Source organism: Colletes gigas, unplaced genomic scaffold (assembly GCF_013123115.1).
Source record: "Colletes gigas isolate AHSC1104 unplaced genomic scaffold, ASM1312311v1 Colletes_gigas_Sc00020, whole genome shotgun sequence".
Classification (NCBI taxonomy): domain Eukaryota; kingdom Metazoa; phylum Arthropoda; class Insecta; order Hymenoptera; family Colletidae; genus Colletes; species Colletes gigas.
In genome coordinates, this window is record NW_025106649.1 from 280,708 (window position 1) to 292,800 (window position 12,093).

At 40.2% G+C, this 12,093-nt stretch overlaps 2 protein-coding genes across 2 annotated transcripts in view; both read right to left on the reverse strand.

Annotated features, from left to right (window-relative positions):
- Nucleotides 1-880: 880 nt before the first annotated feature.
- LOC122400878 (neuron navigator 3) overlaps nt 881-12,093 on the reverse strand; it is a 345,501-nt gene continuing 334,288 nt past the window's right edge. The window contains exons 18-24 of the mRNA XM_043402613.1: nt 9,662-9,745; nt 6,073-6,717; nt 5,310-5,845; nt 4,703-5,233; nt 3,420-3,622; nt 2,983-3,350; nt 881-2,718 (exon numbers count right to left, since the gene is read on the reverse strand). Coding sequence (XP_043258548.1) covers nt 2,560-2,718; nt 2,983-3,350; nt 3,420-3,622; nt 4,703-5,233; nt 5,310-5,845; nt 6,073-6,717; nt 9,662-9,745 — 2,526 coding nt within the window. The 3' untranslated portion in view covers nt 881-2,559. The remainder of the gene's footprint in view (nt 2,719-2,982; nt 3,351-3,419; nt 3,623-4,702; nt 5,234-5,309; nt 5,846-6,072; nt 6,718-9,661; nt 9,746-12,093) is intronic.
- On the reverse strand, nt 8,441-9,625 carry LOC122400828. The gene is made up of 2 exons (XM_043402503.1): nt 9,247-9,625; nt 8,441-9,156 (listed from the first exon to the last, which is right to left on the reverse strand). The coding sequence occupies exons 1-2, from the start codon at nt 9,324-9,326 to the stop codon at nt 8,508-8,510; spliced, it is 729 nt and encodes a 242-aa protein (XP_043258438.1). The 5' UTR covers nt 9,327-9,625; the 3' UTR covers nt 8,441-8,507.

A 12,093-nucleotide genomic window follows, 5' to 3' on the forward strand; every position in this document is an offset into this window, starting at 1 on the left:
ATCATTTTTAGAAACACGCGTAATTTGTCGCTAGTCATTATACGTGTTAAAACAGAATTAGCTCCACGTTTAACGTGTTAAATTTCATGTAAAAACGAAACATTTTTAACTTGTAACCTAATTGTTGCTCTGATTCTATGTTGTTCACTTTTTTTTTTAAGACAGACAAATAAAATCGATTCCTGAAACATAAACGATGCGTTGTTATATCTGAATGATTTAACGATTAATTTAGTTACTTACCTGTAGCAGATGTGATTCCTATTAACGTATGTACGACTGATGTTACACCACCTGAAATGTTTGACGTTATAGTGAATGTAGAACTTGTCCCGATATCGTTTTCTACTCATTACGATCGTAAATCAATTCAATTCAAGTGTCCATTTATCGTAACACAAACTGAATTAACGAAATAAAAATTATAAGTGTTGATAAGTTTTTGTGAAAAACAAAAACATTTTCAATTTTCTTTACTTCACGGTACAGAGCAGTATAGGCAGACGAAAGTTCACGAAGAAGATGCGGATGGAATGACAAGGACCGCATAAAGTTTAGTGTGATTTATTTGATGACACAATAATTATCGTCATTTGAGTAAAGATCGAGTGCAGTGTCGTACAGCGTATAAATACGGTACAAACGTAGAAAACCTGTAAATGCGACTGTATAATTGTTACGTTACATGCACATCGTATTCAGGACATCGTGCCATCGATCGGAATCTGAAATCGGCCGTAAAGGCCTGTTAAACATGTACAATATGTATAGTCTGTGTAGCCTGTATTATCTTCTCTCTTTTTGGCAGTTGAAACTAACACGTCGCGAATCGATGAACTGCACATAAACCGATTTCAATTTTATTGCTTTTCATCTCTTCTTACACTTTACACGCGCCATTGTCGGAAAAGATCTCGCAGGCTACCATGGGACTTCGAATCAAATCTGCATCTAGCGTCATCGTACATCCCAATCGTATTTTGTATTTACAATGTTACATGACCAGAATTACTCACATATCTTACTGGCTAATTATAAACTTTATCCGTAACATACACTTAGCGCCGTCATCGTTAGGTTGTGTGTATATATATATATATACATATATGTGTATACATTTATATTTGCGTATATAATATATGTGGCGACACCATCGCGGCCGCGGAGCCGGAAGCAGGAGCTACGGTCGCGCCCTCTTTTCGCGCTGGCGATGAAGCGAACGTTTGCAAACAGAAGCCGCGTCCGTTAGTTTTGCAATTGTTAATCGAATTATTCCGAGTACGTCACGTGTCGCGAAACACTGTTTCACTGTTTTCCGTTTATCCGTTATTGTTATTCGTTGTTCGTGATTTGTTGCACGTTCAATTGTTGTTCGTTACTCGTTAGGCATTGTTGTGTTTGTAAAAATAAACCTTTCGTTATCTGTTATCTGTTATCTGTTATCTGGCGTCTGTGCGTTCATACCTCCCGCCTTTTGCTTCCGTTCTCACGCGACCTAGAGAAAAATAGTCGCAGTCTAGGGACGCGACATACATACGTATACACACATATCTATATATTATTATATTAACATTCTTTAATTAAATAGAGCTTTCGTAGCAAAGTATGTATAAATAGACTATTTTCGCACGCACACCCATCATCAGTGCTCACTTCGAACTGCGCTGCATTCCTGAAGGCGAGACAATACACTCTGTTGAGCTGTTCGTCCATGAGATCTGTCTATCGAGTAAGATAAGCTATTACCTGAAAGTAGTGGACGAGAGGAATGGCGGTTCCCCGATCCTAAACCGTGGCTCAGTTCGAAGCCGTTTGTTTTAACGCCCTACGTTAATACTGTATATTTCATCCAAATATTTTCTCGAGTAGATTCGTATTAAGCTACACTTACAGTTGGATCGTACTTGATTTGATCGTAGAAATTGCATTTGTTTAAAATAGACTCGTACTTCCGTAACGGCAGCGTGGATTATTGCATCGCGTGGTGACGTACGCGTTTACGTCGTTATATACGAATAACGTATGTAGCATTAATGCTTACTTGTCCCTTACTTATTTAATTACATATCACACCGAAGTGCTTCACGCACGTAAAAGTCTAGAATAAATATAGGCCAGTTGTAGGCGTTGAAAATTTTTTTCCTTGACGTTTCTAATCTCTAATTGTTTTTTTTTCTTTCACTTTTAATGCACATCATTGCCTCACCGTAAGAACAAATGGAAGGACGCGTTTTGTAAAGAGTATCGTATCACGTATTATATCGAGAACATCGTGGTTTTCATCGACACTTCGATCGTTTACCAACACCTCTTTGATATATTTCGTCGTAAAAAGTTAGAAGGAGAAATATCTGTACTCGTATCCTAAATGTATTAAAACGTTTACTTTTGATTCGTTCCCCGTACTTAAATTTTGTTTCGTATGCATCTAATTCGGTTGTACGTTTCAAATAGTCATAAATTGCTACCTCTTTAAGTGGATGTTACAAACTGGCCTGACGCACGATCGATGTTACTGACAAGACTGTTTTGTTTGCATCGACGGATGGAATTGTCGAATTAAAGCGCCGATTCTACACCCCTGGACGACGACGTCGACGAACTCAAATCTTCCGAGTGCCGTGTGTGCGACGAGTCGAGGGAGGTCACCGAGTCGCTGTCGTTACTGTGAGGGCTCGAATAATTAGCTGCTTCCTGTAGTCTCATTAACATGTTCAGCTGCAACAACGGGAAACGTTAATTAATTATCGTGTTGCGATACATCACTCACGTGTGTGTACTTCTTTCACGTTACTACTTTCTGTTATAAAAGAATATTTTTACTAACTATAAAGGGGTCATTTAAGATTTTCGTGTTTCGAATAAGAACTACTTTAACGCAATTTAGATTTTCCTCGTGTAACGGTGAAGTCACGTACACGCGACAGTGGCGCCAAAGTGTTAATTTGTCCTTGCGGACTGCAAACAGAAAGTGACACTGACTAGTGGGTCTCCTTCGGTGTCGCTGTGCGTGCTGCCAAGGCTTTTCACACTCGATGCACCGACTCCGGATGTGTGCCCGGACGTAACAACGTCGTAACCGACGTCCTCGGGTCGTAAACGAAGAAGAGCGTCGCTGCCACCGTGAACAGCGTGAGTAGAAATCCACGGATAACTCGAAACGATAAACTGGGCCGGGTCTTCCCATGAGGAATCACCGTTACCATTTCCACTGACGCGTCTGCCGTAAAGCGTTAATCCTTCTCTGACCGCCTCGACCAGATACGGTATCACCGAGTAGTTCCACAAGTCGGTGAACCATACTTGAGAACCCGTCACCTCCATTGGACAGGACAGGAACAGTCGTGGTCCTGAAAACGCGAACATTTATCACCTTGCAGTTGCAATTTTAAACAAACAATCATCCACGTTCGTTTTACCTATGGTCACGTCGGAGCTACTGTGAGTTTCTAGGAACTTGTTGAGATGTAACCAAATCCGTGGCAGCCACTCGACGACGGCCGCCATTTCTGCATTCCTGGTCCCGCCGCACTCCCGTAGTTCGTGTTCCAGCAGTTTCCGCCTGAGATAACGGCCTAAGAACCCTTTAACCGGTTCCATGTGGTTAGCACATAGCACCCACCTAAAAATAGACAGTATTAGAGGAAATTGATATGTGCAAAAGGTAGTCCGGGGAGTCCCCGTTATCCATATTAAATAGAAATGCAAAGCTGTACGGGTGAGGGAATTTTCGAATAATAGAACACGCATTTTTCTGAGATCGATCATTCTGTATTTCAGGTAAAATATTATAAGAAAAGTTAGGGATAGCGGAGACAAAATGAGGTTGGAGAATTCTGGGCAGGGTTGTTCCCGCTTCATCGTACAATGGCGAAGCGCTCAAAACACTCTCTATCGGTTATGGAACAATCTGTTTACAACTACTGAATTATACTACTAGTTATTACCAGGTTAGATACAGTTGGAAGTTTGTGTTTATTAAAGTTTACCTTACAATGTCTATCCCATTATTATTGTTTAAAGATATAATATAGAGGACAGGGTTAATAATAAATACGCTTGGTAAAATACTATAAATATCAATAATATAAGGGGATGATTTTTTTCAGCTCTTTTTCATCGTTTGCTTCATGCATTGAAGGTAGTGACTTCAAGCTTTAAAACGAATCCAAACTAATTGTACGACGTCTCTTTAAGTGGTTACAGCAGTTCAAAGACCGACAATCTTTCCATCAAACTTGATCCCTTAATTTTGCTCAGAGTACTTAGATTCGATAAAAATAAATTTGACGATAATATTTGTCAGTCTTCCGTACGATGCAAATGGGTTAAAATGGGCTCGAGTTACAGCAATGATTCTTAAAATGAATGTTTATACACAGCGATGTCGATGAGCCTTGGACTCTGTATCATTTTTCGTCCGTTCTGTCCATTTAACAAATTAATCACTTTTTGGGCATGAGCTGTTATTTATAAATTATATAACGTTGAAACAATTTTATTGCCATTACTTCTTTTAATTTAGCTGTGATCTTCAAATACGGTTCACTGAGCTCTAAGAAGGATCTCCCAAGTTGGGAGGGATAGAAACGTTCAATTTACGAATCTGGGGGTTCATTTTAAGAATCATTACCGTAGTTTATGTGCCAACGAATGTTCATTTGCAAGCACGAACCGTCATCGTTCTTAAAGTAAAAAGTACCTGAAGTTATGATGTAACTGAAGATTCGTTGTGCTACAAGTAGCCTGACTCATTGTGCCGATAATAGCCGGGCAAGACGAGTGCCTAGTACCGAGGAGGCCACTGAACAATTCTCCCAACGACGCAGCGTGTTGCAAATTTTCGAGAATGATTACCCTCGGTAGCTCGTCGGCTGCGTTCGAGTCGCATCTTTCGGCGATGTGCGCGAGATACTGCCTGAGTTCTTTGCTGGATTTGTGATCGACATTGAACGTGGCCACCGCCGCCGCGTCCTTCGTGTCGTTATCCGTGTCTACCAAAGCGTGAGCCAATTTTCCAGCCAGATAGCTCTTGCCGGTACCGCTCGGTCCGCAAAGGATCACCCTGCGATGCTCGGTGAGGAGTGAAATCAGTCGCTGGACGATGGATCGCGGTATCAGAGTGTCCACGGCGAGCCACGAGTAACCGGAAAGCACCAGATAAATAGTTTTCACGTGGCCTATTAAGTATCCACAGGGTAACAACTCTGGATGCTGGGAATCCGTGGTACACCTATGGCAAAAACAGATTCATGAGAGTATATCCCAACGAAGCTCACCGAAGTTTCTTTGTACCTAAAAATACGTACCTAGAAGATTCACCAAGGTGATAAGCGGCGACACATTCGACACCCAAGCCCAAGTTCGTTACAGGATCCACTCTCGTGACGTACTCTTTGAAGCAACGTCTCACGGTGGAGTCTAGGGAGTCCCAGGTGGTCTTGTTGCTGATGCAGACGTTCGCGATGATACAGTGGGGCGGCTCGCCGATGCTGCCATCGGAAGTGCTTCCGGTCACGAGATTATAGTTGAAGTTCTTCTCGCTGCCCAGGTAGATAGCCACGTTGATTCGTTTCCCGTCCGTGTCTTGCTCCATTGCTGGCTCCCCCGTGGTCGAGTTGGCGGATGGCACCACCGAGTGTTCCGGCACGTTCAGATTCTCTAATTGATCCGCCGTTGAGTTGGTGTCGCCGTTCGAAAGCGCAGCAACCGTGGACGCCACTTCCGTCATGCTGAATCGTCTGTCCGGATCGCTGGGCAGCGACGATTGGGAGGATGTCAACGATTTCGATGTTACCAATCTCTGGAGACGCTCGTTATTCTGTTTCAGATTGAGCATCTCGTTCTGCAAACGAAGAATTTTATTTGGAGAAATCTTTGTGGAGGCTACAGACTAATGATTCTTAAAATGAATACGCTCAGAAATTGGGCATGTTCATTTTACGCACAATTGGGCTCTAAAGGGGGATAGAAACGTTCAATTTACGAATCATGTCAGGAGTTCATTTTACGAATCATTGCTGAATTTGACTTTGTAACGAGCATTCGATTGCTGACGAAGCAAATACGTACCCTCATCTTGATAACCGTGTCTTTGAGAGACTCCAGCTGATGCGCTGAAGAAAGAGCCTCGAGTCTGATGTCCGTCAACACGAGGTCCTTTTCCCTGAGTTGTTTCTTCAGCTCGACCACATCCTCGTCTTCCTTTTTGTAGAGAGCAGAGCTGCTCTTGCTCCCGGTCAGAGAGTTCTCGACCTCCGGAGACTTTTGCCCGTTGCTTCTGGTGCCCTGGCCTCTGGAGGACTCGTGTTTAGAGGCGGTGGGCAGTCTAGGGCTGTTTGGGGCGCTCAGATCCCCGCCGGTGCTCTCCTTGCAATCCTCAGCGTCGGAGACCGAGCCGTGTCTGTTCTTCCGCGACCTGGAGAACGCTTTCGAGAACGAGCTGCGAAGCCAACCCTTCTTCTTGTGGTGGCTGCTGGCCGAGCAGGCGCTGCTCAGTGAATTCAACGAGGTGACGCTGTCCGCGGACAACTGCCTCGCCATCGAGGCACCTTGGTGGTAATTGCTGTTCCCGGTGCATCCCGTCGTCCCAGAATCGGAGTCCCCGAGAGTGTGGCGGCGACCGTTGTTCGCTGTTGGAGCGCTGTTTAGGCCAGCCTCGGCGCTTTGTTTGCGGAGTCTTTCGATCGTTTCTCGTAGCTCCTGAAGCTCGGAATCCTGAAAATTTTATGAATTTTATGGTCGTTCTTCGCGAGGACAAGCGTGGTTTGAGTAATACCGAAGAAACTCTTGGGTGTCAACGATTTTAACCCTCTGAGGATTGGGTGATTCACTATAAATGAAAAAAAAAACTTGTTTCCTATGAATTAAATTGTTTTTGAAATTGGTACGAGTCTCCTTAAAAATGGTCCAATTTTCAAACTGCCATAACTCCTACAATAGTGAATATGTTTCATTGAAATATATTTTCGAAATAGAGTTAAATGTATTAAACAACTTCCTGTAGAGCGTCAAACAAATTTGTTAAAAATCAAAAACATATTTTTAAGAAAAATCAACAGGAGAGCCCTAAATTTTTCGATGAAAAAAAAAATTTCAAATCGTTCTACAAAAATTATTTTTAGTTGCGAGGGTCAATTACAATCATTTTTGGTGAATAGACATATCCTCGAAATCCTACACACTTCCGAGAAAAAAATTCGTAAGTGCAACAATTTTTCGACGAAATTAAAAAATTTCAAATCATTTTAAAAAAATTATTTTTAGCTAGAGGGGTCAATTACAATAATTTTTGGTGAATAGACATATCCTCGAAATCCTATACACTTCCGAGAAAAAAATTGAGTACATGGAAAAATTTTTCAGCGAAATTGAAAAATTTCGAATCATTCTAAAAAAATTATTTTTAGCTTGAGAAGTCAATTACAATCATTTCTGTTGAATAAACATATCCTCGAAATCCTATACACTTCCGAGAAAAAAATTGAGTACATGGAAAAATTTTTCAGCGAAATTGAAAAGTTTCAAATCACTCTGGAAAAATTATTTTCGTTTGCAGGGGTCGAGTACAATCATTTTTGGTGAATACACATACCCCCGAATTCCGACGCACTTTCGAGAAAAAAATTCCAATAGATACACAAATTTTTCGGCAAAAAAAAAAATTTCAAATCGTTCTGGAAAAATTATTTTTAGTTGCAAGGGTCAATAACAACCATTTTTGGTCAATAGACATACCCCCGAATTCCGACGCACTTTCGAGAAAAAAATTCCAATAGGTAAACAAATTTTTTGGCGAAATTGAAATACTTCAAATCGTTCTGGAAAAATTAGTTTTAGTTGCAGAGGTCAATTATAATCATTTTTGGTCAATAGACATACCCCGGAAATCCTACGCACTTTCGAGAAAAAAATTCAGTACGGGCGGAACTTTAAATGTTAATAAATGGTTCCCCGAAATTTCATGCAAATATTTAAAACGTCATAACTTCTGAACGGATTGGAGAATTTTAATGTTTCAATATGCAAATAACGCGTATTTTAGTCAAGAATATGTAGAAATTCTAACAATAATGAAAAAGTTGTTCTTTGACCCCGTAAAATGAGAAAAACTCCATAAAAGTGGTCCAATTTTCAAACAGCCATAAATCCTACAATAGTGAATATATTCCAATGGAACTTTTCTCTGAAGTAGAGCTTATGAGTGTCTACAAAAAAGTATTAAACAACTTTCCTGTAGGGAAATACAGATAAGAATACAATACAGATTTGCTTCCTTTTCATATATTTCAGCTAATACATTCTGGAGCAAAATTAATCAGTTACTGCCAAAAAAGTCATCAACGCTGTATCAATGTTTCTCATACAAAATAAATTGATTTCTTCCTTCTTCTTGTCAGACAATCAATATCGACTCCAATCTGCTGTAACACCTGCCCGTTTCAACTTCCAATATCGTGCTGTCGCAGAAACGTTCGAAAGATTTTTCAATTATCCACGGAGCGATATTATCCGCGCCAATTCGTCCCCGGGTCCGTCGAACCGTGATCCTCCACGGAAGTTCGCGTTTCCTCGACGCGGTCGGTTCCGTGGAAAGGACAGGGCTCTCGATTGTAGCAGCAAGCACAGTTATCCGAGTGACTGATCATCGAGTCGCTGCTCCACGAGTCAGCCATGCTGAACAATTGTCTCATGGACTTCGAGCTCGGGTCTGCTCGAATCTTGTCCGACTTGTCCTGGCAGGACGATGGACTCCCCGACGAACGATCAACTCTATCCAACGGTGGACTCAATTTAGACGAACGATCGGACGCTTTCGAGGTCTCCGAACCGTCCTTGCGACGTGTCTTCGTCCTGTAGGAGATACTCTTCAATCCTCTTTCAAGTTTCGCGTGAAAGTTGCTCAGCCTCTCCGAGGCGACGGTTCGCTGAGTCTTCCGTTCCTCTTTCGGATCCTGGGGCTTCTTCGTCGCTTTCGTGTCCGTGTTTCGGGGCTGCTTCAGCTCTTTGCTCGATCTCTTAACGTCGTTGGACAATTTACGAACGGCCCTCGAGCCCGACGGACGAGCAGAATTCCTCGAGGTGGTCGAGTTCGAGCCCACGGAGGAGTTTCTCGACTCTGGTATCCGTAGACCAAGGGCTTTCGCGTCTTCCGGGGGCACTGGGATCATCACCGTACCGTTCACGAACTGAATGTTATGATTGGGAAAGGCGGACAACAGTTGCATGGTTTTCGGGTCGGTTGGTCGCTCCAGTTTTCGATTTCGGGGCGGTCTCGCGTGCGGTTGCTGATCGACAGCTTCGTTGGAACGTTGGGCAACGTGCATGGCGGATTCAATTTGGATTCGAGGAGGAGGGTTATGGAGAGGTTATATGCAACTTAGAAACGTGGAAAATGCGCGGAGGAACGCGTGGTCATCTCCGCGGTGGTTATTGTTGCGGGCTGCGCGACTCGCGGCATTCTTAATCGTCCCGGAAATCAGCTGCGTCGACTCATTCCAACAATTTTCTCACTATCATCTCGGTTAACCTACCCCGCGATTTCGTAATTTCTGTCGTCGCGAAACCTGCCGTCGAAACGTTATCGGTTCGATAGAATATCAGATTTGATATTGTTTCTATCGGGGGTTTCATATTTTCGTAATCTGGTAATATGACTTACTTTCTTTTCAGCCGTTGCTGTGAGCTGTTGCAGCCGTTGCGTCATGTTGGACAGCGATTGCTCGAAAGCTGACACCACGTGGGCCTGGAACAGAAAGAAAATCAACACTGTAAGCTTGATTGTTAATTAGAATCTTTTATTAATTAATTTATTTCAAGTCATGGCGCTGTAATGGCGCTTCACTGTAATAAATGGAAAGAAACTTGGCTTTTTTTCTTATGAATTCTTTTACCATTTATATTTTTACCAAACGTTGTTTTATTATGAATTTTTTTTTGTTTAAATGGCAGACAAGTAATGATTAATTATACAATCGATAGGAAAGTATTTATTAATAATATAAACAGTATATAAATCAATAATAAGTGTTTTTTTTCCGAGCGGTCACCCATCCCAAACTACTGTACTCGATCGCGTGCAATGCAGCTGCACTTTGGTGGTCATATGAGGACCGGTGTTTCTAATGTGCCACGATGGTTCACAAGTTTTTTTTTTAATTGAAACCTTTATACAGCGTGTTCAGCCACACCTGGGAAAAATTTTAATGAGAGATTCCAGAGGCCAAAATAAGACGAAAATCAAGAATATTAATTTCTTGACTGAAGCTTCATTAAAAAGTTATTAAAAAATTAAATTAAAAAATTTCAAATCATTCTGAAAAAATTATTTTTGGTTGCGGGGGCAATTACTATCACTTTTGGTCATTAGACGTACCCTCGAAATTCTACTCATTTTCGAGAAAAAAATTTTAGAAGGTGTGAAATTTTTCGACAAAATTAGAAAATTTTAAATCGTTCTAGAAAAATTATATTTAGTCACAGGGGTCAATTACAATCATTTTTCGTCATTACACATACTCCCAAAATCCTACCCAATTTCGAGAAAAAAATTCGAGAAGTAGTGAAATTTTTCGTCAAAATTAAAAATTTCAAATCGTTCTAGAAAAATTATATTTAGTTACAGGGATCAATTACAATCATTTTTGGTCATTACACATACTCCCAAAATCCTACCCAATTTCGAGAAAAAAATTCGAGAAGTAGTGAAATTTTTCGTCAAAATTAAAAATTTCAAATCGTTCTAGAAAAATTATATTTAGTTACAGGGATCAATTACAATCATTTTTGGTCATTACACATACCCCCGAAATCCTACCCAATTTCGAGAAAAAAATTAGAGAAGGAGTGAAATTTTTAGACGAAATTAAAAAATTTCAAACCATACTAAAAACTTATATTTAGCCACAGGGGTCAATTACAATCATTTTTTGTCATTACACATACCCCCGAAATCCTACGCATTTTCGAGAAAAAAAATCTTTACTGAAAATCTAATGTGAGGTCTGAATGTGAGGTCACTCCAAAATTTCAAGCATATCTTTAAAACGTCGTAACTTCTGAACGGATTGGATGATTTTAATAATTCAAAAGGCAATCAACGCGTATTTTAGAGGAGAATATGTAGAAATTCCAAGAATATTCGAAAACTTGTTCCTTGACCCCGTAAAATGAGAAAAACCCCATAAAAATGACCGAATCTTCAATCGTCCATAATTTCTACAATAATGAACGTATCTGAATGAAATTTAGCATGGAAGTGGAGCTCATGGATACCTACAAAAAAGTATTAAACAACTTTTCTATAGGGCGTCAAACAAAATTACTATAAATAAAAAACGAATTTCTAAGAAAAATCGACGGTAGGTGCCTAAATTTTTCGGCGAAAAATAAAACTTTTAAATCGTTCTGGAAAAATTATTTTCGGTTGCGGGGGATAATTATAATCATTTTTGGTCATTAGTGATACCTTTGAATTCCTACCCACTTTCGAGAAAAAAATTCGAGGTGTGAAATTTTTCGACAAAATTAAAAAATTTCAAATCGTTCTAAAAAAATTATATTTAGTTACAGGGGTCAATTACAATCATTTTTGGTCATTACATATACCCCCGAAATCCTACCCAATTTCGAGAAAAAAATTCGAGAAGGAGTGAAATTTTTCGACAAAATTAGAAAATTTCAAATCGTTCTAGAAAAATTATATTTAGTTACAGAGGTCAATTACAATCATTTTTGGTGGATAGACCTATCCCCGAAATCCTACCCATTTTCTAGAAAAAAATTCAGTACGGGCGGAACTTTAAACGTTAATAACTTTTTAACGAAGCCTCCATCAACAAATTAATATTCTTGATTTTAGTCTTATTTTGACCTCTAGAATCTCCCATTAAAATTTTTCCCAGGGTTGACCGAACACCCTGTATATCAAAATGTATAAAGTCTTTTTCATTTATAGTGCCTATGTATAGTATGCGAAGTACAGTGATTTTATTTATAATTTAAAAATTCATAGTCTGTATCATTAATTTGGTATTTTATGTACACCAGTTTGGACAATTTTTATTTACTTTAAAGCCAGTCAAGATTTTTAAA

Excerpts from the sequence above, each read along its gene's own strand:
- LOC122400828 (XM_043402503.1), bottom strand. The coding sequence starts at position 9,326 with ATGCACGTTGCCCAACGTTCCAACGAAGCTGTCGATCAGCAACCGCAC. Across the intron at positions 9,157-9,246 it reads CGAAATCGAAAACTGGAGCG|CCCGGAAGACGCGAAAGCCC; the intron begins ACCAACCGACCC and ends GATCCCAGTGCC.